The following is a 27,941-nucleotide window of genomic DNA, read 5'->3' as shown; positions in this document are numbered from 1 at the left end:
CGGGGCGGGGTTGCTGGGCGGGCCACCGCTCGCTCCCGCCCCGCGAGAATGGCCATGAAGGCCCGGCCGGAGACGCTGGCCCTGCGGAGGCAGCTCATCGGGTAGGTGCGGCGGCGGGACGGGCTCAGGTACTGCGCGGCCCCGCCGGAGCACAAACGGGTCACTTCTTTCACTCGGGTGCGGCTCGGGCTGCTGCGGCCCGTGAGGAGCCGGGTTACCAGCTGAGCCCACGGGCCGCGAGACTGTAAGGGACGCGCCGCGGTGCCCCTTGCCCGCTCCTGAAGAGCGTCGGCTGCTGCGCGGGTTCAGGGCAGGCGGCCCATTTCCTGAGGTGACTCCCTCAGTGTTTGCCTTGGTTTGAAACCGAACCGCAGACGCTAACTCCGCTGCACCTCCTAGTAGCGGGGACTGTACGCAGAGCTCTTCGGGGATCTTTTCTTTTTTAACGCCTTTATACGTAATAGAAATAATAATCCTCAGCCCAAATTTTCAGTGTTTTGTCTCCCAAAATATTTAGGTTCCCCCCTCCCAATTCACTGATCTGACGATTTGGGGGGTTTCAGAATTCCCCCCCCTTTCAATTTCTGCATTAAAACGTGTTACTGTACTGCAGTTTAATCACTTGCACTGTCTTGATAATGATCTCAGGTTGTGTCCACACTCGGGGTGGGGTGTAGCGTAGAGGCATTACACGTGTAACTACATGGTGCAGTGAAAGGCAGACTGCATCCACACTTGTCACTGGTGTGTAGCTACACCCCTGCAGGGAAAGGCTCTAGCAGCAGGAAGCAGTGGGACACCACATTGCTAAAATAGCAGTTTAAACAGGAGCAGCACTTCTTGGGTATATAAAGAGCTATGTAGCATATGATCTGTGGGTTCAGGTGTGTAGGGCACTCAACCCACCAAAGCCCAGTACTGCTGGAACTGGGGTTGCTGCTGCACCACCTGGCTTGAAATAGCATTAACAAACACCAGATATGTGGTTTCATCATCAGCATCCCCCACTATAAAAATTGTTCCAGAACCCCTGCCTAAGCCATGTCTCACAGTCTATACTGCTGTTTATACCTGGGCTAGCTGAGTGTGCTGTGTCTATAGTCTACACACTTCTATAAGTGAAGAGGTAGCCTCGGTTACATTGCTGTAAATCCAAAATGGTTATTTTGGATTAACACTCAAATAATTTAGGAATAACACCACTGCTGTTAATGTGCTTTATATGGATTTATGCTGGTGGAGCTGAGATGATCAGGCTCTTAGATAGAGGTTTATAGAATCATGACTGGTGTGGAGAAAGTAAATAAGAAAGTGTTATTTATTCCTCATAACACAAGAAGTATTTTTCCACACAACGCACAGTCAACCTTAGAATATGGAGTGTAACATCACAGTTGTCAAGGCCAAGACTACAACAATTCAAAAATAACTAGATAAATTCATGGAAGGTAGGTCCATCAGTGGCTATTAGCCAGGATGGATAGGGATGGTGTGTCCCTAGTCTGTTCCCCAGAAGCTGGGAATGGGTAATGGGGTGGATCACTTGATTACCTGTTCTGTTCATTCCTTTGGGGGCACCTGGCATTGACCACTGTTGGAAGACAGGATACTGGGCTAGATGGACCTTTGGTCTGACCCAGTATGGCTGTTCTTATGTGTTGTGAGGCTACTTTTGTTTATATTGCAAAATGTGTCTCATACATTTAATTTCACAGATTCCGCTTCATTTTATAATACTGCAGCCCAAAACCAGAAGTGTAGTTGAGACATTTACAAAACAGAAGTACCTTTATTGTACTAGACTTCCTCAGCAGAGTTCAGTAATTGGCAACGGAAGAAAATGAACTATTGAACATTTCTTTGCACTTCAAAAAGATCACAAAACCCCACAGAGCTGTTGAATGCAACAAAGACAATAGCAAGGAATCTGATTATGTGACTGTTTACCTTTGAAATTAAGTTGTGTGTTAAAGACCAGACTAAGGACAGACTTCTCTCAATTGGCTTTTCTTAATCTGTAAAAGTTTTATGACAAGAAGGATAGGTATGAGTGGAAAGTGAGCTCTGGTTTCAGAAGAAATGTGTTACGGGTTCAGTCATACACACAACATGAGGAACAACCTTTCAGAATTTAATCATCTCATAATTGATGTGTCACAATCATCGATATTGGAACCCAGATTTCTTAATAAGTGTTATCTTCTCATCTGCTAAAGGAACACTGTAAACTGAAAAATCAGAGTGTTTTTACTTACAATTGTTATACTGTTGTTACCAGTAAGATTGCTGTCACTGAGTTACAGTAGAGAAAAACATTTTTTTCTCTATTTTTCATGATATTTGACAGCATTTTGTGTGCATGCATTTTTAGTGTCAGATTTTGACAATAGAAATATATGGTACAGGTACTATAACTAAGGCTACATTTATGTCACGGAGATCATGGAAGTCACAGAATCCATCACTTCCAGAGACCTCTGTAACATTCTCTGCTTCAGCCCCAGGGGCTGCAAGACGCTGGAGCCGACAGCCAGTAGGGCCCTGGCAAAGTTGTGGCAACAGGGGGCCCCCTGCAAATTTCCAGCAACAGGCAACAGAATCGTGAGGAGACCCTCCTCAGGGTTCCAGCGATGGGCAACAGCCTTGCATGGGAGGAGGGGAATGCATGAAGGCGGGGTGTCTCATTTTCTCTTTGGGAAATATGGTCACCTTGCAGCTCCCAGTTACCGTGAGCGGAGGGAGAACCCCACAGCTACCAGCCACCACGGTGGTGGGAGAAACCATGGAGCTGCAGCAGCAAAAGGTCACGGCTTCCGTGAATTTTTGCTTATTGCCCATGACCTGTCCATGTCTTTTATTAAAAATAACCAGGACAAAAGCTTAGCCTTACCTACAACATATTCTATTTTACTGACTACATTTCAAGTTGATGTTCTTTTAGTAACGACCTGAAACTATGTATTTTCATCAAGAATTATCTCTCCTGCTCCTTCAAGCAGGCACTTAGGAGCTTCACTTGTTTGGGCACCTCACTATAAAAGAACACTGATCAGTTAGGCCCCAGTCTTGCAAAGAAAACCATGTGGGCAGACTGCAGCAATCATGCAGAGACTTACAAAAGTCACTGAGGTTGCATGTTGGCACAGGTCCCTCCAGGTTCCAATTTGCAGGATCAGAGCCATATAGAGAATACAGGGAAGGTGGAAAAAAATACGAAAAGTTGAGAAGATCGGATTTGGGAGGAAATCTTAACAGAATTTAATGTCTGTGCCACTTGAAAGAGACAAAGGGAATGGAGACATATAGCTCTCTGTAAAATTTTAACGTAATAATAATGTAAAGAGGGGGCCACATTATTTCATATCAGAGGAGACACTAGATATAAGTCCCTATATTTAAACACTGGAGTTTGGTGGTCAGACATTCTCAGTGAAAGGCTCATGATTCTGATGTTGGTTTTCCCTGCTGGACCACCAAAACCTAAGTTGGCTGACTGTTAGAGCATGGTACAATGCTTGTCTTTCTTCTCCAACCTTTGTTTGAGGGGACTGAAGTAGAGTGCAGGCAGTTCCTGTTTAGTTTATTTTGAGAAAATATTGCTTCCATTTTGCCTTTGGTTAAAATTACAAAAAGATTGGCAATAGTTAATTCTATGTGACTTTTAGATGTTTTATCAGGATCCTGTAGTTCAAGAAGTTTTGTGATTTTGATGTTTGGTACAGCTCTTCCTGCAAGCTCTTTTTTCCTGAAGAGCCAGTGAAGATTGTTAGGGCAAAAGGCCAGTATATATATGATGAACATGGAAGAGAATACCTTGACTGTATCAACAATGTGTCTCATGGTGAGTTTAAAATAACATTATTCATTATCAGATTGTTCTAAATGAAGGCAACAATATTCTGGGAAAACTCAACCAAACAGAATAAAAACAGCATTTTTTTTCTTATGGCAATACTACATTGCATTGCAGAAGCCCAATTTTTATGTCATTTGATTGGAAAAGGATGGAAAACATTTCTTGGGTCTGTAATTTGGGCAGTACTATTGACACACCTTCATTTCTGGGTGTATATACATGAAATTTTCCCCAATTGCTTTCTGCCCAGTCTTTGTGAAAATGCAGTAAACTGAAATTCACAAGATTTCTGCTTAGGAAGCCAAATGTAGATCAACTGTTTAGCTGTAAGTAATAAATGACTTTGTAGGGTCTGTTTCATTTGTGTATGTTTTCCCATAAGGCAGGTTTTTTTGTGTATATTCTCCCCTAAGACTGTTTCTTTGCTTACTCCTTGACTGCTGTTTCAGTGGAAAAACCATATGTTTCCTCTTGCATGTATTTGGAATCTATCAAAGTGGCCAAGGCTTATAGTCCTATGCAGAGCTATGCATTTGAAGGATTTAGAGGGCAGATACTACCCCTGATTTAACAAGCTGATTCATAGGATTCCAGAAATCTGATTAAGAATATGAACTAAGCAATTTTTTAACAAATACAACCACAACAACTTGTGAACCAGATGATGCATCCTAATGTAGACTCTCCAAGCGTACCCGACTGTGTCTTTGCCCACTGACAATACTGCTGATACACTACTGTTGCAATACAGGGAACAATGTCAACTTCTGCACCATAAGAAATATGGGAGCAAGTCAGTGTGTATTTATTTATTTGTCAGCAACAAATGTCATAGGGAAAGAACTTGTATGAATGGAGAGAACATTAAAACTCCCCTTTTTTTTCAGTTGGGCACTGCCATCCTGATGTAGTAAAAGCAGCGCATGAACAGAATCAGTTGCTAAATACAAATTCTCGCTATCTCCATGACAATTTGGTTGATTATGCAAAGAGACTTTCTAAAACACTGCCTGAGAAGCTGTGCACATTCTATTTTTTGAATTCAGGGTAAGTATGAGGTATTACCAGTGATAAACTCTTAGCTATAGCTGAAATATAGGTATAGTGACTATACACTTCATTGTAAATAGTTAGATGCAGGATCTTGTAGGAATGCATGATCTACACCTATAGTCTGGTTTTGCAGATGAGATAATTTCAGACTTCTTGAGAAAGCTGCTGGATTTTTTTGCTGCTCTAAAGGTTTAAATTACCAAATTATTAGAAAAACACAGACACAATGGTTTTGAAAAGCTTTAAAAAGGCAGCTTATAGAAGAAAACACAAACAGTTTATATTATTTAGCTGTGTTCACATTCTGTCATACTAAGGGTTTTTTCCTTTTCTTGCTCTGTCTGTGGTTGCTCTGGCTTACGTGGGACTTGCCAATCTTATTTTAAATTATTTTTGAGGTATGGGGATATTCAAGCACTGGATGCTGAAATTTGAAAATGTGTTCTTACATTCAATGATGCATTTAAATGTTTCTATTAATGTTCCCCATGCACTAAACAGAAATGTATACTATATTATCTCAGTCTTGCATTACAGAACAAGACTAAATTCCATAATGTTTGTGTCAACTAACACATACAATTTCAGCTAACTACTTTTGCCAAGAAACTATACTATACATTAGGATATGAAGTAAAATACACTTTTGATACTGTTAAAAGTATTCTGGTTTTGAAGAGCATTTTATTCTATTTCTATGGCTCTGCTCTATCAGGCAATTTTTTTCAAATAATTGTAAATCTTTAAAGGCAGTACTATCTATACTGCAATAAAAGCAGTCAGTGTAAATTTAATCTTCATAGTGGTAGCTTCTATAGCTTCTTGTCTAAACTGATTTATCGTAGAATTATAGAAAGGAAAGGCTGGAAAGGACCTTGAGAGGTCATCAAGTTCAGCCCCCAGCATTGAGGCAGAACCAAGTAAACCTAGACATCCCTGGCTGGCGTTTGTCCAACCTGTTCTTAAAAATGTCCAGTGATGGGGATTCCACAGCCTCTCTGGAAGCATATTTCTGAACTTAACTATCCTGATAGTTATGAAGTTTTTCCTTATATTTAACCAAAATCTTCCTTGCTGCAGCTTAAGCCCATAACTACTTGTCCTACCTTAAATGGATATGGAGAATAATTGATCCCGGTCCTCTTTATAACAGCCCTTCACATATTTGAAAATCTTCCCCCTCAGTCATCTTTACTCAAGACAAAAAGGCCCATTTTTTTAAACCTTTCCTCAGAGCTAAGATTTTCTAAATCTTTTATAATGTTTGTTGCTCTCCTCGGGACTCTCTCCAGTTTGTCCACATCTTTAAAGTATGGCGCTTTTAACTGAACACAGTAGTCCAGCTGAGGCCTCAATGCTGAGTAAAGTGAGACAACTACCTCCCCATCTTACATACAACACTCCCATTAATAAACCCCATAATACACTTTTTTTACAACTGCATCACATTGTTGACTCATAATCAATTTGTTATCCACTATAACCCCCCGATCTTTTTCCACACTACTACCACCTAATCAGTTATTCCCCATTTTGTGGTTGTGCATTTGATTTTTCCTTCCTAAGTGAAGTACTTTGCAGTTGTCTTTATTTAATTTCATCTTGTTGAATTCAGACCCGTTGTCCAATTTGTCGAGTTCACTTTGAATTTTAATCCTGTCCTCAAAAGTACTTGTAACCCCCTTCCAGCTTGGTGTCATCTCCAATTTTTATAAGCATTCTCTCCAACTCCATTATTAAGTCATTAATGAAAATATTGAATAGTAACAGACCCAGGACTGATCTTTGCAGCACCCACTAGATACATCCTCCCAGTTTGATAATGAACCATTGATAACTACTCTTTTGAGTATGGTCTTTCAACCAGTTATGCACCCACCTTGTATTAATTTCATATAGACTACATTTCCCTTGTTTAACTTAGGAGAATGTCATATGAGACTGTATCAAAAGCATTACTAAAATCAAGCTAGATCACTTTTACTGCTCCCCTCATTCACTAGGCCAGTAACCCAGTCAAAGGAGGAAATTAGGTTGGTTAGGCACGATTTATTCTTGACAAATCTTCTTATCCTCTGGATGCATACAGATTTATTCTAGTATCTTTCCATGTGTAGAAGTTAGACTAACCAGACTATAATTTCCTGGGTCCTCTTTGTTCCCCTTTTTAAAGATAGGTACTATGTTTGCCCTTTTCCAGTCCTTTGGGGCTCCACATATCCTCCAGAAGTTCTGAAAGGTAATTGCTAAGGGTTCCAAGATTGCTTCAGCTAGTTCCTTAAAAATCCTAGGATTGTTAATTTCATCAGGCCTTGACAACCTGACTATATCTAACTTATCTAAATATTCTTTAATCTGTTCTTTCCCTATTTGGTTTGTACTCTTTCCCCCGGTTGTTAATATGAATTGTGGTGAGTATCTGGTCATATCCTTTTTTAGTGAAGACTGAAGCCAAATAGGTATTAAATACCTCCACCTTCGTGATGTCATTAGTTATTAGCTCTCCTTCCCTGCTAAGTAGAAGATCTACACTTTACTTCATCTTTCTCTTTGCTCCTAATATATTTAAAGAACTTCTTACTACATTTTATGTCTTGTTAGGTGTAACTCATTTTGTGCCTTAGCCTTTCTGATTCCTTTCCCATGTGCTTGTGCTGTTCGTCTTGTTCCTTAGCAATTGTCCATGTTTCCACTTTCTGTAGGATTTCTTTTTGATTTTTCAGATTATTGAAGAGCTCTTGATGCAGCCATACTGGGAAAGTTTGCAGCTCTGTCTTTAATATTGTCTCGAGAAACTGCCAGATCTCGTGAACCCCCTTTTCCCTTGATTTTCTTCTTTACAAGACTTTACCTACCAGTTCTCTGAGTCTGTTAAAGCCTGCTTTTTGGAAGTCCATTGTCCTCCTTCTGCTGCTCACTCTCTCTCTCCCTTTAGATTTCATGGTCACTGTCACCATAATTATCGTTGGTCAGAATCAAGTCTAAATTGGCCATCGCCCTGGTTACTTCTACTTTCTAAACAAAAAACTGTCCCCAAATACATTCCAAGAACGTTCTGAAAATTTTGTCTTTTGTCATATTATGTTTCCAGCAGATTCTGGGTAGTTAAAGTCCCCCATGCTTACCAGGTCTTGGTTTTCAGATATTTCTCATTTGTTCTACCTCCTCTTCCTGATATGGTCTATAGTAGACCCCCTACCATGACATCATCCCTATTTTTCCCCCCTTATATCAGAGACCTTCAACTGGTTTGTCTTTCAGCTCCTTCTGAACCAGAACAGATGTATATATTCTTGTGATGTAATGCAACACCTCCTCCCTTTTTATCTTGCTTCTCCTTCCTAAATAAGCTATACTCCTATATTCCAGTCATCAGACTTATACTACCAAATCTCCCTGATGCCAGTTAAGTCATATTTTAGCTTATGTACTAATACTTCCAGTCTTTCCCATTTATTCCCATATGCCTTGCATTTGTGTATAGGCATCAAAGTTGTTAAGCAGACTCTCCCACTGATTTGCCTCTTTTTGCTCCTATGACCACATTTTAATTTTCCATATCACCCCAACACGTAGCCCTCTGTTCAAGTTGGCTTTTTTATGCTAACTTTTGTCACCTGCCCTCTTTGAACCTAGTTTAAAGCTCTCCACACTAGGTTGGTAAGTCACTGTATGCAGATGCTCTCCCCCATCTTTTCCCAGCAGATCATCTTCCTGGAACAGCATCCTACCGTCAAAGAAGCATTTTAGCTGCTATTATCCTTCCTTGGCCTCTCTGTAATTCCTACCCTAAAAAATCATTCTTTTCCGGTAGTCAGATTTCTGTATAAGGGTATTAATTTCTGTTTTCAGAGATGATAATTTTTCTTTCAAACTAGTCACGGCTAGGATTGTTTTGGCCTGTTTCTGTGGTAATTTATATTATGTTACTTACCCATTGTTGTAAAATGCTTTCAGATCTTCTGCTGAAAAAGTGCTATAGAACTAGGCTTGGCAGAATTCAATTTTTATTTAAATTTTCAGTTACGCAAAATGGGGAGGAGAAGACAATTATTTAATGACATATTAAAAAAATGCTAAAGCACAAATTGTATCACATCAGAATATACAAAGTAATATCCTTGATTCAAACTCTTAAGTTCTCAAGCAGCATTTTTCTTATTTTGATTATCCTAGATGGAAATATTTTTCTATCTGGTTGTGTGTATACAGTGAACATTTTACCCATAAACACTCAAATCCTTTCACGCCTATATCTAGTAAGTGCAATGTAGTATCATAATCCTGGTCGTATTCCAGCCCAGTGGCCTGCAGTTTTGCACCTGTGATTATTTGCCTGTACAACTGATGTCATTTGTGGATGCAAAATGGCACAGCAAGGAAGGACAAGATTTCAAATCCTGTCCATGTATGTACAGTGAAATAGCTTTTGAATTTTCAATTGCAGATCAGAAGCCAATGATCTTGCCTTGAGATTGGCACGACAATATACAAAACACAAGGATGTTATTGTTCTGGACCAGTAAGTATATCAAACAATGTTTAATAATATCTACTGTATTTTATTTCTGTTTAGTAATTTTAATTGCCATTTCTAAAGAAAGGGCAGTTTTATTCAAACTACCCCATCTGCAAATTTGACACAATTTTGCCCTGTAGAGGTGTGAATGGAACTAGTGACTACACCTCTACCCCGATATAACGTGACCCGATATAACACGGTAAAGCAGTGCTCCAGGGAGGTGGGGCTGCACACTCCAGCGGATCAAAGCAAGTGTCACCTATAACACAGTATGATTTTTTTGCCTCCCGTTATATCAGGGTAGAGGTGTATAACAAAAAATAGTCCTTTTAAAACACAGTGACTAGCAAAGCAGACAAAAGAAACAGCAAATATTCAGTATCTGGAGTTTTGGAGCTTAATTCTGATTTGATTCCTGATCACCGCCAGCAGGTAATACTCCTGATGCACACTGCTGTGATAGTAGAAACAAGTCATTAAAAAGCCAGAGAAGTGGGGGATTGATCTCAATTTCTTCTACCAAGTAAACGGGTGAAAAGTAGGAGCCAAAATCCCAGATACAGTCGACATGGTTGATAAATTCCTGTGCAGGTATTTTGGGCCATGTGACTCTATCTTGGTCAGCTGGAATTCTAGAGAACTGTGATAATATGGAAATGACTGTTTGCTGCTACATTGTTTTTGTTTTAAGTGCTTACCATGGACATCTGACATCCTTGATTGACATAAGTCCATATAAATTCAGAAATCTAGAAGGACAAAAGGAATGGGTCCACGTGGTATGTACATATTGCAGCCTATATACCTTGACTATTTCAGTTAATTTATTATCCACTTCATCTGTGGCATACTAATCATACGGCATTGTTCCTTTGTTCAGGCTCCTCTCCCAGACACATACCGTGGAATATACAGAGAAGACCATAAAGATTCAGTCCTAGCCTATGCCAACGAAGTGAAAAAAATAATTGAGCAAGCACAAAAAAAGGGCAGAAAGGTGAAAAAGATCTTTCCTAATCTATTTGCTGACTAGCAGTGGGAATGAGTAGTAGAGTTTATCAGCAGTAATAGACATTTCAGGACCATCCATGTCAGGGAATTAAGAAGCACGTAGATTGCATAAATGACAATTATACTTTTGTATTACATCCATCACATATAATTTCTGAAGATTTGACTATATATAACAAAGTAATAGTTTAAAAACTATTCATCCAGCTATGTAGAGTTTGCAACTTGCCTATGTTACCGCAGTAATCTTTACTATTTAGTTCAAATATTGCATGTTACTCTTCCAGATTGCTGCATTTTTCATTGAATCTTTGCCAAGTGTTGGTGGTCAGATCATTCCACCAGAAGGTTATTTCCAGATGATAGCAGAGTAAGTAGATCCCTTCAGAACCCTTTATACATGTTGTGTGTTCTAATTTATCTAAACTGAGATTAAACATCACCGTCTTTATCACAACATGCAAACAGCTTAGATTTAGTATGCTTTTTGATATAAAAAGCACAAAATGCTTTTGTCCTATTGAATTGTAACCTCTTCAGGGCAGCAACGTTATTGCTATTTTTATGTAATGTAGAACAAGCATATTGGATTTTTATTTCTTAACTGGTTAAAATATTTTCTGCTTAAATGTGCAGTATAATTCATGTATCAACTGATGTATCACAATTTTATGCTACAAATTTTAGAGATGGAAGTTGAGTGCCAAAAGTCTAATATGTCCCTGTTATGTTACAGACACATACACAAGGCAGGAGGAGTTTTTGTTGCTGATGAAATTCAGGTTGGCTTTGGCAGGGTTGGCAAATGTTTTTGGGCATTCCAGCTTCAGGGAGAGGATTTCGTACCTGATATTGTCACTATGGGCAAACCAATGGGAAATGGGCACCCAATCGCCTGTGTAGCAACAACTAAAGAAATTGCACAAGCATTTGCAGACACTGGAGTGGAGTATTTTAATACAGTAAGTAAAGAGTTAACCAAATCATCATTTCTGGTTACATGACCAACTAAATGTAAAAGAGGACATCACTGTTTAAGTGTCACAGTCCTGTAGGATACAGGTAACACGTTAACTGAAAGCAACATTGAGTAGCTATAGTCCACAAACAATGGAGGAAGGTTTTCAGCTGTTAATGTTGAAATATTTATTGATACGTAAAAACTGTCCTTTAATTTTTTTTTTCTCCCTAGGTGCCTGACACTGTCTTTTTTTTTTTTTTTTCTTTGAGCTTAGTTTGGAGGAAATCCTGTTTCATGTGCAATAGGTTTAGCAGTTTTAGATGTGATTGAGAAGGAACATCTTCAAGCACATGCCACACAAGTAGGCAACTTTTTGATGGAATTACTGAATAAGCAGAAGGTCAAGCATCCTATCATTGGTGATGTCAGGTATCAACAACCAATTCACATTTTCAGATAGTTGATTTAGGTCAGCATTTATCAAATCAGAGCAGCAAAGGCTGTGGCAAGCTCTTTAAATCTTGTGTTAAGAGGCAATGTTTAGCATCATCTGCATTCTTCACAAATTCAGCATCACAAATGCTTTTTGTGTATCTCTTTCCCTCCCCCATCCCCATACAAGCTACTACAAAGATTGACTGACTTTCACTTGACTAAAATGTCTAGATTTGAACTGGCCTAGACACTGACACCCTTATGATGGCACTGCCAGATCCAAGTTAAACACAAATATGGAAACTTGCATTGATTCTGCCATCACTAAATTGAGACACAGAACTTGAACTCAATCGGGGAATTAGAGTGAGCGGGGAAAAAATTAAAATCTTGTCTTGCTGTATTATTACATTGACAGCACCTCTTCTTTATTAAGACAACAAGTAGTACCCTTTTTCTATCCCTTTAACAAATGAATCACATTAGTAATAGAATTAGTGAAATATGAAATTAAACAAGAGTATATGCTCATAGGACAGTCGCTGCTCCTCCTCTTTGTAAATTATTCCTAATTCCTTCTAGCTGATTTTAGACTGAATACCTATTTTTCTTTTAAAGGGGTGTTGGATTATTTATTGGAGTAGATTTGATAAAAGATCAAGAGACAAGGACCCCAGCTACTAAAGAAGCTGAGTATTTAATAACAAGGTATTTTTTTAAAGTACATACATATGTGGTTATACATTAATCCATGTGATTTAACAATGTTGTAGCACTTAATGAAACAATGTTGTGAGAGGCAAGTACTAACCATTCAACATTTATACAGCATATGTATAACTATGTGCATAGCCACCGGGGACTAAAATATGCTGACACTAAGATGATAAAATGCGTTTTAACTCTGAACTTGTCAATCTCCAAATACGGCTCAAAGTGATGTCCTATTCTTGAAGACTCACTGATGTCATTGGGAAGTTTGCGTAAAGTTCATAGGTAGAATAAGACTTATGTAGTAACCAAACTTTTAAATAAAGACACCCAATTCTTCAAAAAGTACTGAGGCTCCAATAATGCCTGTTTTTTGAAATCTTGGCTTTAGTGTATGCCAGTGGGCTGGTGTTTCTTTAAACTATAAAAAGAAGCGTTCAGGATTTCAACAATTTCAAATTACACTGTGCTGACACAGTGTATATAAAATGTCATTGTATACATCAGAGAATGTAATTTGGATTGTGTTTTGCATGCTGTCCTTAATGTGAATTTCTGTTAAAACATCAAGGAATCCCCTCTCATCTAAGCTAATTAAATATCCTGAATATTAGATGATGATCTACAACTTGACACAATGTGTGGTGATTTGGACCACAACACTTGGAGGACAGAGAATTTTTCTGAAGTCTCCATCATGCTGACACTGCAGTAATAATATTTTCAAGATTAAGAAAAATAAATGGATTGCATTTTAGGTCAAATTATTAGAAGTATTTAGATTTTTAGACAAATCTTCTTCCCTCTCTAGATTAAAGAGAGAATATATTCTGTTAAGTACAGATGGTCCAGGAAGAAACGTGCTTAAGTTCAAGCCTCCACTGTGCTTTACTATGGACAATGCCAAATTAGTTGTGGACAAAATGGATGAAATATTAACAGGTAAGACTGACAGATTAATTTTCAGTTGTTCTGGTTAGCGGACTGAGCAAGAACTCTCCTGTTCTAATAATCTTGGCTCTGACACTACTGTAATGTGACCAAGGGGAAGCCATTTACGGCAACTTTTTCAAGATGGTTTTCTAACTTTAGGTGATGAATTTGAGGCAGTTAGGCTTAATTCTCAAAATTGCTTTGCACCTGTGAAAGCTAGGCCATAGTTACCTATAGTAAAGCACCCAAAATTGAAGGCCATTTTAGAAAATTTTGGCCTTAACCTGTCCAGTGAAGCCCTCTAAGAGGTGAGCACAACTGTACTTAATGGGGGATAACTGTGTGGGGGTCTCTTAGAACAGAGGAGTACCTAGTAAAGTGGTCTCTTGCACAGGTTCATTATAGTTATCTGCTGACCAGGCACATATTGAGAATAAGTTCAATATTTATATAATACTTTGCATCTCTAAACTATTCCCTTTCTTTTTTTACGTTTGCAGAGTTAGCTCAGTGGGGTCATTAATGTCTGAACATTGTTATGAATTTGCTTGCATTTCAGACATGGAAAGAGAAAAGACATGTGAGCCAGGAGGAAACCACCATTAACTTTAGACTTCAGCTCTGTCTGGCCAGGTAAGCATTTTATCTTTTCAAGTTTGTTTAATCAGAATCACTAAAAACTAGTAATGACATGCATTTGGTGTAAAGAGCTAACCAATCAAATGTTTCTGTTGTATTTTTGCAAAATAGATGACCCTTCTGATATTCTAATCACTATTTTGATTTATATAGGATCACTTCAGCTTCTCAGCCCCCACAACAATCTATTTTCCCTCAAGTGAAATGCCTGTTTTTTGGTATAATTAAATCTTTATTCTTGAAGCACTTCAAAATTTGATGACTCCAATAGCAGCTGGATCCTTTAGAACTTGCTGCTATTAAAAGAATATCACCTATTGTGCTGTCTGTTTATGATGATAGAGAGGGTAGCTGATTTTCAATGTATTTCATTGTGTTGGTTGCTGCTTATCTGACTGCTCTACTGAACCCTTGAGTAAGGCAAGCACAATTTGATCCATTCTGGAATCCACTGTATTCTTCTTGAGTAATCAAAGAAAAACCAAATACTGTGTGAGAGTCCAGTAAGTGAGAGAGCCCTACCCTATTTCTGTTGATGTCATTTGGAATTTTGGCAGTCAAGGGAGTGGCAATAAGACCAGAAGCAAAAAAACAATGTGGTGAACTAAGGAGAAACCCTGAGATGCTTCTGCATTGCACCAGAAGTCAACTTTAGTTCAAGCAAGGGCTGTACTATCAGCTACAGCAGGTCATGGCCACATTACCTGTTTTATTCAAGCGTGAAAGAGTTGCTTTTGATTTAGCATATAAGCAGCATACCTTAACTAGTATTTAGTCTAGCTTTGTGAAATTAAACAGTGGGTAGAGAAATCTTAGGGCCTAATTTAATTGTTATTAAGATTAGAGACAGACTGCTGCAGAGGCTGGATGTCAGCTTTATGCAATGTAACTGAGTACAAAGGCTTTATGAAGGTAGCTCTCCTTTTAAGTTGCTTATTTCCTATGTCACTATAGAAGGAACAGTTGCTGCAGTACATGCCAAAGAGTCTGCAACTTTGCTTTAAATACAATGTAGAAGGAGAGGCATTGACCTGCTTAATTTCCTTCATGTAAAGAAAAATATGAAACCTGATACATATTCTAGGTCTTATCTTTCATCTATAGGTTCCAGACAGTAATTTGACAGAATCTACTACAAAGGATCATTAAATCCCCATAACTAGTGCACATTTAAGCTAAACAATTATGTTTGAATCTGCAATGTGTAGTAACAAACACTTCTTTAGCGGTGAAAAGTTTTAGAGAAAATACACAGGCATTATGATATCAAATAGTTTGCTTCAGCTGTAAGCAAGGGTGGTGTGCGATTCTCTTAATTAGCAGCCAGTTTCAGAAAACAATGACTACCCAGGAGTTATTTTCCTAGTCTAGCTCTTACGTACCACACTTTGCGGCATTTTCATTTTTCTGGTTTGAGCTATTGTAGTGACTATAACCATCTAAGCTAGGCCAAACATTCTGCCATCCCATAGAATGCAATGAGAGAGCATGCAGAACCCAATAATCTTAGGTATCTGTCCTTATTTTGCCATACTTCAGTGTCTCACCCGGTACACTCCCTTACTTATTTTGTGCCAATATAAGGTCCAAACATCTAGACTGGTTTTCAGCTATAGGTTTCAAACAGATGACTCTCAGTCCCAAACTCTGTACCAAAGTTCCCTATGAATTGCCTTCTGAGGACATGTTTAGTGAGGAAAGAGGAGGTCCAACCTAAACTGCCCACAAATGGCATTCTGTGTCCTTGATGGACCCCAGAGTATGTATGGGCAATGAAGCATAACGTAAGATACCATTGTACATGTTGCATGCTCTCACTGGCTAACTTGAGGTTCTCTTCAACAGCAATGGAACATCTCAACTATAACAAAAAAGGAATGGTAAACTCTGCTTTGGAGTATAAGCACCCTCAATTTTTGCTTTAGGCTCTAATCACTATGCACCTAGGATCCAACTCCACAAGTCTGCGTGAGAGTCTGCTCCTTAGCCCACAAGCTGCTCTACATGCACTTGCTGGCTAATGCACCATTATCCCTAGTGAAGTGTACAAGTCTTCTCTGCTGAACTGTTTCTAGAACTAGTTAAAATATCTGCTTATTTATTTCCCACTCCCCTAACCCCCATAGTTATGTAATTATTTAAATTTGCAGCGTTCAGCTTGCTTCCCCCCACCTCCCTGTGGCACATAGGATTACTTGTGTTCCATTTTATTTTGCATGCTCCCATACCTTGAGGTAAATGAAAAGGTAGTGATCATGTGGGCTAAATGCTGTAGTTTGTTGCTGATCTACCTGGAGCACTTCTATAGCAACTTTCAAAGAAAGTCAGACTCACAGGATGTTTCCTGATGGCAGTGGGCTAGTACAACAGTAAGATACAGGAAGTTTTATACAGTCTAGAGCAGCGGTCCCCAAGCTTTTCGTCTGGTGGGTGCCAGACAAAGGACTGTGGCAGCCGTCTAGTATTTGCCGAAATTCGGCGGCATTTTGGCAGTGACGCCTCTTGATGACGCCGCTTGTCAGCGGCATCATCGAGAGGCGTCACTGCCAAAATGCCACCGAATTTTGGCAGACGCCTGACCGCCCGCCAGGACGCAGGTGCATTTAGATGCCCCTCTTGGGTGCCATAGCGCCAACAGGCACCACCTTGGGGACTGCTGGTCTAGAGCTTTAAGTACTCTCCAAGAATAAGATCTGAGAGAGAGGTAAATTTCTTAGCTGCATCTCCTACTCTTTGATAGGCAGAGGTTATTTCCCTCCTGATTGCAGATTCCAAAGCTATACCACACCTGTGCTAGCTGTGCCCCCTTTTCCAGCCTGCTGCCAGGTAGTTCATTCTACTGGTATGTAAAAACTTTAAGAATATGATTAGTAAGTAAGTGTACTGCCAACAGTAGGCGGTGGTCTACAACCAGAAGTACTGAAGTGAAATAAACACTGTTCCCTGGCCTTGCAGCCATCCAGGGAGAGCAGAATTAGGGGAGATGCTGCTAGCAGAAAGGATATCATCAGGTAAGAGATTTACAGTGCGGCAGTTTAGTATTTCCCACATTTCCATTGCTTATGAGAAGTAGTGAGCAGTGAACTGAAATAGGGAGGGATGAAAAAAAGAGAGGGGTTAACTGTCACAGTTAATTGCACAAAATGGCAATGCTACTATACTACACCATGGAAGCTGCTCCAGGGAACTGAAAACCCACTTTCTACAGAGTCTAATAAAGGCGTTAAACAGATGATCATGTTGCTGCCTTGCATCTCTCTATTGTGGAAGCACAAGCTCTTTTCATCCACAAAGTCACCATAGATTGTGTGGAGTGAGCCTTTATGCCATCTAGAGCACTGACACCTTAGCAGATAAAGCCAATCTTCTTGTCAGTTCAGTACACCTGATATAAATCTTTAGTGCTCTTTAACCCTCTGAAGCATGCTACAGTTTTTTCTGTTGGGTGCTGTGGCTTTGGACAGAATGAAGGAAGTAGAATTTCCTTGTGAGCCATGGAATGATGATCCTGGGATTCTTAGTAGCACATTGTCATGTTACAATAGAGTTCTTATATGGTATAAGAGTGCCACTTCACAAACTCACCTAGCAGACAGCATGGTAACTAGAAAAACAGTTTTCATGGCTACGCAAAATGGAGATACAGGTCAGTGGCCCAACAGGTTGTGTGGTATGGGCTTTTAATGCCTTTGGTAGGCTTCCCCAAAGACTGGCTGAACCCCTTGGACTCCTCTGAGCAATCTGGATAACCAAGGGTTCTGTTAAGGAACCAGGGAATCCTGCAAATAGGATGTTTCTTATAAACAGACACCTGACATGTTGCGGTGCTGGGCTAAAGTCTCTTATCTACATCTTTCTAAATAATGTCCAGAATGGTTGATAGTTGTACTGTTCTTGGCACCATGAGCTAAACCTAGTCCACATGGAGGAGTAGGCCTTTTAGTATTTAAGCTTACCTAGTAAAGAGGACAACTCCACTTTCAGGAGAAGATAGCTCTACTGCACCTCATACTTCCCATCTCAATAGGCAGGCTAATCAGTTGTAGATGATTTGGGTGTGGATGGAGGAACAGGCCTTGGCAAAGGATGTCTCATCTCACAGGTAGCTGCAACAGTGCCTCCAAGTTCAGTTCTATTAGACTGGAGAACCATGGTCTACATGGCCAGTGAAGACCTAGCATTATCAATCAGCTTTGCTGCTTGTCTTTGTCTCTCTTCTAGAACTAGAAAGGGCAGAAATGCATGTACAGGCCCTGGGGCCATCTGTGCAAAAGGGGATTCCACTGGTAGATTTCAAATGTTTGTTGTTGTGATTGGTGAACAGGTGGATCACCAGAAAGCTGAACTCGTGCAAAATCAGAATGGACTTCTTGAATCAGGCACCATTCTCAGCCAAGTCTGTCTTGGTTCAGCTCTCCTTTTACATGTATTGTTCCTCTAGCAGAGAGGATCCTTTTTGCCTGTTCCTCTCCCTCGATACTGAAAGTAGTTACTCTACATTCCTCCTAGTGAATGGGAGTCTTGTCGAAGTGGATCAGAAACCCTTGATGTAGTTCTGGAATCTTCACAGCACTAGTTTACACATTTGAGCTCTACTGGTTGATGCTGTCCTGTACTTCCTATTCCATCTAGGCACAAGTACCTGAGAGTCTAGAATGCATACAGGGAGACTCTTTGGATAATGTGTTAGCTGAGTGTTCAACAGATGGTTCAGAACTAGCATCTAATTCTGCTTACAAATGGGACTATGCTTTTATTAGGAAGTAGTGACGGTAATGTATATGGGACCTTGTCCAGGGGATAATTTCTATGCATGCAATCAGGAAAATCAGCATCTGTGTCTGTGGTCTCTTATGCAGTTTACCAACATGAACATAAAGTTCTGGCTGAGGAATTGGTCTAGGGATAGTAGACCCCTGTAGATGTCATAACCCTTGTATACAGTCTCATTACAGCTACTGTGATCTGCTACTAAGGCTACTGGGATGGTCTGTCCTTCATAATAGGCTACTGACTCTTCCAAAGAGCAGGATAAGCTAAAGATGGCCACTGAAATCTTGAGTCCCTTTTATCTCCATTAGGTGGATCTTTTGTAAGAGACAGTATTGCAGAATCCATCTAGAATGGCAGTTTGTTTGGCTCTTACAACTTACATCTACAGCTGTGCCTCCTTATGCGCTGACCCTTATCAAGGTGGAGCCTGTTGGTCATTGATCACATACTTACAAGGGTGCGATAGTACTGCTGTCTCAGGCAAAGATTTAGAGAGCAGATCTTAACAGCTGAGTCAGCTCTCCTCAGCCCTAGCAAAACTTGTGGTGGAAGAGTCTGGAACTAAGCAGTGGATTGCTGGTTCAAGCTAGCTGATGCTATCCCACTGTTTATTATGCAGAGGAAAGAGGAAGAATAGCTTTCTCTGCCCACAAAAGAAGAAAATTAACCTGCTAAGGAACAGGTAGGAGCAGCAAAGGGGTGTTTTGCTGCTGCAGAAGCAGGTGGTTAGGCAGTGGTGGAGGTTAAGAGGAGAGGTGGGGAGGTTGCGTACAGCTGCACAGGCCCTGTTTCAACTTTGAATGCTTCTGGCACTTGCAAATAGGAGAACAACCCCTCTCTGGCTGCTGGAGGGAGCTATTTGGGAAAAATGCAGCTGTAAAGCCAGAAAAAAAAAAAGGAAGCAACTTCAGTACTTGGAATTATTTTTCATTAAGTTATGCTCATCATGCCCTTTAAAACTAGATATCTAATTACATTCTACCAAAAGAAAAAAAAAAGCTTACAGAAAACTAAATTTAAGCCTTAATTTGGATAGTAAATGAGTGCTAAAACTACCTCTGCTGCTAGTTCTGACAATTTAACAAATGCTTCTACAGTAGCTAGAGTAATGCTGGTGGGCATGGTGGAAGCTAACACCATTGCCCTTTTTAGGTACACTTACTCCAAATGGAGTTTAGTTTGTATTCCCTAGTACAGAAGGCAATTATTTTAAGGTGGGAAAGGAAATGCTGCAGAAGTTAAACATGCAACAGAGAATGAACTATTAAAGAGTCAGTTAAGTGTGTACAGTCATCTTGTAGTCTTGGTTTTCAGTTGTTCTGTTTAGTTCTGAAAAGGATTTTTAACTTAAGTTTCAACCATGTTTACATAACTGCTTAAAACTTAGCTTTGCTATTTCACTGCAGTAAGTATCAGAAGGGTAGCTATGTTAGTCTGGATCTGTAAAAGCAGCAGAGAATCCTGTGGCACCTTACAGACATTTTGGAGCATGAGCTCATCCTCCAGAATGTCTGTTAGTCTATAAGGTGCCACAGGATTCTCTGCTGCTTTCACTGCAGCAGACACCTATGCTAGATGTGTGGCAGTCACTTTGAAATGGTTCCTCCAGCTTCCATCAAGAAAGTGCAACAGTGGGTGCTATTAGAGTACTCTGAGCTGGTATTTGGAGCAGTCAGTAAACCTAGAATAAAGTTAGTTATTCAGCTATACTGCAGTGAATTGGTACAATGTAGGACAAAAAGTTTGAAGAATTGATATTAGTACCCCTGGAGAAACAGTGTAGCCTACAGTTTTGGCCTGGCATTTTAAATATGCCAGTTTGATCTTCACAGGTTTTGTTCCCTTTCTGCTTTAATTTATATAAAGCCAGAAAACTTGTTTGTTTGTCTTTATATTAAAAATTCAAGTTCTAACTCACTTTTCCTGGAAGGCTGGAGGGGGGGAAAAAAAGATTAAGTCAGAAGTTCGACATGACACCTGTACACAAATGAGCAGGAAATTTAGCCATTATTTAAGACACCATTTAACAATGCATGTTAGAAGCAGGAGAGAGAAAAAAAAAAAAAAAAGATTCTTCCTCAACGTAGTCTCCCCTCCACCCCACAGTTCTGATCCTTCAATGAAGCTACCAGCAAACCTCCATTTTCAGTCTCTGCCTACATCAATGGTTCTCAACCTGCAGCCTGTGTGACATCCTCAGGGCCATACAGGTAGTATTGGATGCACCCCCCCCATAGAATGGTAAATAGGTTGAGAACCACTGGCCTAGAAACCAGAGGCAAAGTCTAACTGCCTACTAGTAGTTAACTTTAAAGGATCATTACAGTTGCTGGAAGACGATATTCCAAAGCTGCCACCACCACTCCTGGACAGCTCAATTTCAGTGAGGGACTTCTACTGAATTTTCTGTTCTGTAATATCAGAATTGAATTAGGAACAGATACTTGTTTTCAAGTGCGAGCACACCACTGACCAGTCTGGACTTAGAGTCCAGCCTTTAACTGATGAGATTGCTATCAACTAATTTTTACTTCAGTTCTGGAAGCAGTACATTAGAGCTGTAAAAATACAGCTGAAGAACGTCACAAGACACTAGATTACACCTTTTTATTTCAAAAGCTAGGATAGCTTCAATATCCATGTTATGGTGAATCAGAACACATGTAAAATACCTTACAATACATTAGATTCCAAAAAGGTACCAAAAAGTACAGTAAAATTAACACTTCCATTACAGGAAATGTATGACACAAAAACAATACAAAATAAAAAGGTGGAAAGTGACACTGGTTCCCTAAGATACATCTCATTCTGTACAACGGGAGTAATGCAGAGTCCATAGTAAACTCCAAGAGGCAGTCCCTAGTTGCAGAGCTGCAGCTTTAAGCAGACCCTCAAAAATCAGTTTAACCTATTAATAAAATCATTAATTAATATCTTCAGCAAGACTGAAGTTTACACACCACACTGTCTAGACAACTAGTTCTGTAAATATTAAACATGTAAGACATTTCCAGGGAGCTCTTGAGTAAGATGCACATTTAACAGGCCATAGAAATTTATTGTAAAGTTAAATTTGGTACATAATTGTAATATCCATCTACAGCATTGAGTACAAAACCTATGCAGTCATTTTCTAAAAGAGACCATGCCACTGCATACCTGAATAAATTTGATCAATATGGCTTGTAATTATTCTGATGACCACCACGTCTTGGACTTTTCCCATAATTTGCACTGCCTTGACCTATGAACAAGAGATCAAATGCATTAAACTGCTATTACTTATGGTGCTCATACCCAATACATTTCTCTTTACTTACTGTAATTATAGCCTGGTCCATATTCATAATACCCACATCCTGAATAATCATAGCCTCCATAGCCACCATAACCTTGCTGATAGCCGTATCCTTGATTCCCATAACCCTGGGTCCAGTAATTGCCATAACTTTGATTCCAAATTTGACTTTGAGCTACAGAAGGGAAAACCATCCACAAAATCCCATTTTAGTACAAGCACCTTGGTTCTGAATGCGTCCATACTTAAGTAGCGTGTGCAACACTTACCACCTCTTCCACCTCTGCCTCTTCCTCCATAGCTGCTTCTTCCTCCACCACTACTGAATTGTTGCTGTTGGTATACTTCCTTCGGCTGCGCTACCTTGATCTCACACTGAAAAAAAGCAAGTAGAGCAATGTGTTCAAGTACAACAGTGCCTTTGTAACTGAAAATGTAAAGTAGGTGAGCTGTGACTTTACTGGTCTACTACAGTGGCTCTCAAACTTTCCAGACTACTGTACCCCTTTTAATCTGCTTTGTCTTGAGTACCTCAAGTTTCACCCACTAAAAAAAAAAAAAAGACTTGCTTACAAAAAACCCCCACACACTATTACTGAAAAATTGCTTACTTCCTCCTTGAGAGCCACTGGTCAAGAGGATCCAAACAGATACCAGATGTTTAAGTGGTATGCTTTTGCAGATTTGATATTTTAAATGAACACTGCTTGTGGATATTCTGCTTGTTTATTGCTGTAAGGTCACCAGGGAGTGTTATTAAAAGAGCAGTCAAACTGATCATGTTAGATTTAATAGCTGTTGTAGTGATTTTAAGTTTAAACTTTTTGTCCTCTGTTTTGAGTTTTTGCATTTAACACTTCAGCTAATTTGTATAGGTCTTACAGTAAAGTCACCTGCCTTAAAACATTAAAGTTATTTAAAACCAGATGGGGATTTGCACAAGTATAGCAGCTGAACTCGTTTTGAGGTTAACACTGTCCTTTACAAAACTTGCTGCAGTATCAGCAGAAAGAGTCTATTCTTTGAGAAATCCTAGAAGAGTATGCCAGAGTCCTTCAAGCAGTAATCCAACTTAATTAATGAAATACAAATTGTCCTTACTGCATCTGTGTACCTAAAGACCAGAAATGAGTCACTACAACAATTATTTCAGAAAGCATGAGATTCAGTTTAAACTAGATACCAACCTTTGAAACTGGGGAAATAATTGCTTCAACTTGAATCATTTCCTACCTTGCTTCCGCTAACATTATGGAATTTTTTCTCCAAGATCTTCTTGACTGGATCTTCTTCCTTGAAAGTGATGAACACAAAGCCTCTCCTTTTGTTGGTCTTTGGATCCATTGGAAGTTCAATTGCTTCAATCTGAAATTATATTACAACTTCAGGACATTTACTTTTCCACTGTATTGTTACCATTCTGTATTTCATGCCTGAATATGTTACAGAAAAATACCATGATTATGCTAACAGAATAGTATAAGTGTCCTTTAAGCCAATTCATACAAGCTTAGAGCTCTAGCCCTTCTGAAATAGGATTTAAATATGGTGACAAGTGTTCCTAAATTACAGAACAAATACTTAGACCACAAAAATGTCAAGTGCACATCTGGCAATTTCTGCCTGGAGCTGTAGTGATGGTCATCTCTTTATGTGCATGACTTTTTGCAAGTCAAACCCTTATTTTTAAGGTACTTCTACAACAAATGCTTAGTGTTTTGAATAGTTCAAGTTTACATAACTTATATTCCAAAATGCCTTGAAGATCCAACCTGTTTAGTTTACAAAAAATATTACAGCATATTCTGCTGTATTTCAGGCGTACCAGGATTAAAGTTACACACCTCTCCAAACTCTCCGAAGTATTCTCGGATTTTCTCTTCTGTGGCTTCAGGGTTAAGTCCACCAACAAAAATTTTCTTCACTGGATCTTTTCTCATTGCCATGGCCTTTTTTGGGTCAATAAGTCGCCCATCTAATCTGTGTTCTTTCTGTTCCAATACCTGCAAATAATTTGGTATGGCAAGATTAATTCCTGTAAAAGGAGATTTTCACTAGAAAAATAGTAACATCAGAGGTATAATCTTACTCACCTTGTCAACACTTCCAGCTTCTTTGAACAAAATAAATCCAAAACCTCTTGATCTTCCTGTGTTCGGGTCCATCTTTATTGTACAGTCAGCCACTTCACCAAATTTAGTGAAGTAGTCTTTCAAGTCTTTTTTGCTTGTATCCCAGCTGAGACCACCAACAAACATTTTCCTGAAATTTCATAAGGGTAAAATTAAGGTAGGAATTGTTACAGCAGTAGACAGCATGATGTACATTAATATCTATATGCCTCCTGTGCACTGTGAGGAGGAAGGCCAAAGACAAGAAGTGCATTCAATGGCCTGTTAATATGCTATTTCAAATGTGTTGCTATTAAAGGACTTGGCAATCTTTTGTATTTCATTTTAAAGACCTTTATCCAAATTAAAAGGATTTATGTAGTGTTTCCTGAGAGTTCTTGGTGCAAGATGAGCACAGAGACATTACTCAGTTACTGTCAGAAACAAAGTTTCATCCTCTTTAAGCCTCCATATTCTCTTAACAGCACTTCACTGACTGCTTAAACTTTCTAGCTTATAAAAAATAAATTTGGAGTACTTAATATTCTCAATTTAGTTTTTGGGATAAAAGTTAACATCCATAAATCTGAAGCATGTGCTTTTATATTCAAGGATTTTGGCCCAGTTCTTCAACATGGTTAAGACAAATGGTTACAAAATGGTATCAGAGGCAGGGACCAACAACAATTCTATAGACAGAACCCTGAAAGCTTTGTTTAAAAGAAGTTTATGAAAAGGGAGCCATAAAGGCGTTTCCCTACCCTCTCTTGCATAGTAAATTCAAGACTATAGTTTACAAAATTGAGTATTCATAAAATTGACATCAAGGGTAGGATGTGAAAACTGAGCCACCAACGAGGAAGATTTAAAGCAAGACATTCAGAACTTAAGGACATTCAGCTCCCTCAGCTCATCTATTCAGATTAGAGCTCAGAAAACAACCCAAGATCCAACAGGAACTCCAGCAAAACCCAGGAAGATGGCTATACTTAAGATCAGGGTATTTCCAAGGTAACATTTATAAACTTTAATAACCTTAAAGCTTCTCACATCTTTAGAGCTGGTGTCAGAGCCCTGACGCTGCGTAAAGGCAGCCAAACTGCTTAGTTCCACAGTTTAGCTACTTCTAAGTGACTGAAGTAACTGGAGTTATATGATGTTACTTTTTGCTTCCAGTTCAATCTATTTGATAATGCAAGTGTTTCCCAGCTGTCTGCAAAAGGGAAAAGCCTTAAAACGTGTTACTCCATCTGTCTTTTTATATAAAAAGACATGTTATTATCAGGTAAGAGGTCCATTTCCTGATTTACTTTTTCCTGGTGGAGAGTTTCTAGTCTGCACCTGCTTTAAAGAGTATACATGTCATTAGTCCAACTGGAAAGTCAGAATGTGTTTTTGAACCCTTCATCCTGACAGCCACACCAACCTCACCCTTGCAAAATGGTTTTCAGAATTACCAAACTAGGTACACACCCATTACCATGAGGTGTGAAAATCATGTAAATCTGATTTTATCCTCACCAAAATGCTCACTCACCTTAAGCAAGTAGAATTTTTGTTGCACTGACAATAGGCTTGAATAATCTACAGTGGCACTTTTGCTTTAATGGCAAGACAATTCTGTAGTTACACTTTAGAGATTGGATTGGATTGTGAATTGACAGTTTAGTATTACAGTATCCTGTAATGCTTTCAAATCATGTACAATATAAGAATCTCAGACAGTTCTCCCCCCAGATTTTGGGCCAAATTCTGGACCCTGCATGGAAAAAAATTCACCACCCCTGAAGAAGCAGGTAAAGTAGCATGATCACATCTCCTACTCTGCTGCAACCATGTGTGCACTGAACTTCAGAAATTCTGCCCTACACATTGATTTGCACAGTAAATTATCCAGTAGCCTAGCTCCCACACTCCTTAGGCCTGCTGGACAGGCAAACTGTCATAAGGAGCAGAACCATGCCATTGTGAAGCATCCAAAGATTAGTGACTCCTGTGAGTGTATTTGGACCTTAATCACAAGGCTTCAAACCAAAGACATTAAACTTGAATGGAAAAGAGTGGCTTAATCCACAGCTTTCCAAAATACACCACATGTGTATTTTTCAAATCAGGCATAATTGTGCACCAGTAGATACCAATACAGGGGTGGTAACAGTAGTAATTCTCAATAGAGAATTGGATGAGAGCCAGCACTGGAAAAGCTACACTCAGTCTCTCTCCCAAAGAGACAAGAGATTAAGGCCTTATGTACAATAGAAAATTAAGACAGCTTAACTGCATCACAAGGGAATGAAAAACTCACACCTGAACTGCATAGTTAAGCCAACCTAACACCCAGCATGGGCAGTGCCACTACGCCACTGAAGCGTTTGGAATGTAGACAAGCCCACGGTTAGCAGACAATGCACCAAGGACTATACTGTGGTAAGTAATGCAGAGCATAGTGTTGTAAGTGCCCCCTTTCTAGTCGATGATGCCATCTCTCCGCCAGATACTTTCCTAGACTCCTCCAACCATTTTCAGGAAGAAGGTATCTTCGGACACGTCACTCAAAACCGGCCGGTAGTGGGACTGGACTCAATAGTGGAGGAGGCCGAGGCCCAGCCCCCGTTCCGCAGGGAGGAAGTTCTCCAGCCCGTACAACGGGAAAAGCGAGGCCCCACCAAGCTTCCCCGCTCTGAAAACGCGGGCGCCGCAGCCAGAGGGAGCGAGGCGAACTCTGCCATTTCAGAGCGCGAGGAACCAGCAGGCTAGATCGCCGCCCCTCCCCCAGCCTCCACATGGCGCCAACAAAAGGCAGCCCCAGAACAAAGGAAAGGCCTCTGCGGCTGCGGTGACTGGCCTGCTCATTGGCCGCCGGGCTGTGCCGAGCCTGCCCTCTACGGCGGGGCCGTTCTGCGGCCCTACCGCAAGCGGCCTGGCCTCCTACCCTCCCCCCGCCATTTCCGTGACCGCGAAAGGCAGGGGTGCGCGGCCTACTGAGCCGCGACAGCGCGGCACATGGCGGCGGAGACGGGGGCCCGCGCCTCCGCCCAGCCACCGCCAGAGGGGCCCGCGGCGAGGGAGCGGCACCTACCCCGCATCCTCCTCGTTCTTGCTGGCATTGATCTGGTCGCCTTCGGCTCCGTTCTGGCTGGTGGCCACCGGCGCCGCCGCGCCGCCGCTCTCGGCCTGCTGCTCCCCGGCGCCTTCGGCCGCTTCGTGCCCGTTCTGGGTGGCGTCGGCGGGATCCGCCACCTGCTGCTCCACTTCGGACATCCTGCCCCTCTCCCGAGGCTGGAGACAGAACCGCCTGCGACACAAGCGTAGCGCACGGTCAGAAAGGCCGCGGTTCTGCCGTCCGCCCCCCCGGCAGCGCTCCGCGGCTCTGTCCAGGCCCGCCCGCCGGCCGAGACTCACCTTAAAACCCGCTCTCGATAAAATCCGGGCCGGCCGGAATCGGATTAAAATCCCCGCGTGAGCTCGATCTGGGATCCCTTTGCGCGGCGCTCGGCTCCTCTTCGACTGGCCCCGCCGTCGCCGTCACCCCCTCCCCCGCGAGAGACACGCACTCTCCAGCACGCGCCGCAGCCTTCCGCGCGTGGCCGTCTTTATAGAGCGAGAGCGCGCGCCACCCGGCAACAAGGCGCCTG

At 40.6% G+C, this 27,941-nt stretch overlaps 2 protein-coding genes across 3 annotated transcripts; one reads left to right on the top strand and one right to left on the bottom strand.

Annotated features, from left to right (window-relative positions):
- PHYKPL (5-phosphohydroxy-L-lysine phospho-lyase) lies at positions 1–24,339 on the top strand. Its single transcript, XM_032777924.2, has 13 exons — positions 1–101; positions 3,723–3,841; positions 4,744–4,903; positions 9,357–9,431; positions 10,123–10,210; positions 10,312–10,428; positions 10,730–10,812; positions 11,179–11,404; positions 11,678–11,832; positions 12,457–12,546; positions 13,361–13,491; positions 14,042–14,115; positions 24,015–24,339. Exons 1-12 carry the CDS (start codon positions 49–51, stop codon positions 14,086–14,088), a joined length of 1,344 nt encoding a protein of 447 aa, XP_032633815.1. The 5' UTR covers positions 1–48; the 3' UTR covers positions 14,089–14,115; positions 24,015–24,339.
- Positions 21,487–27,920, bottom strand: HNRNPAB (heterogeneous nuclear ribonucleoprotein A/B). Of its 2 annotated transcripts, XM_032777926.2 has the most exons (8): positions 27,709–27,909; positions 27,386–27,601; positions 24,289–24,457; positions 24,040–24,198; positions 23,429–23,560; positions 22,465–22,570; positions 22,218–22,370; positions 21,935–22,141 (listed from the first exon to the last, which is right to left on the bottom strand). In XM_032777926.2, the coding sequence occupies exons 2-8, from the start codon at positions 27,565–27,567 to the stop codon at positions 22,071–22,073; spliced, it is 972 nt and encodes a 323-aa protein (XP_032633817.1). In that variant the 5' UTR covers positions 27,568–27,601; positions 27,709–27,909; the 3' UTR covers positions 21,935–22,070. The 2 variants fall into 2 exon arrangements, with proteins under 2 accessions (XP_032633819.1, XP_032633817.1); XM_032777928.2 differs by lacking the exon at positions 22,218–22,370 and having other exon boundaries at positions 21,487–22,141; positions 27,709–27,920.
- Between the last annotated feature and the right edge of the window lie 21 nt (positions 27,921–27,941).

This window comes from Chelonoidis abingdonii, chromosome 7, assembly GCF_003597395.2.
Source record: "Chelonoidis abingdonii isolate Lonesome George chromosome 7, CheloAbing_2.0, whole genome shotgun sequence".
In the NCBI taxonomy this organism is placed as follows: Eukaryota; Metazoa; Chordata; order Testudines; family Testudinidae; genus Chelonoidis; species Chelonoidis abingdonii.
This window is presented reverse-complemented; position numbering and strand designations above follow the sequence as displayed.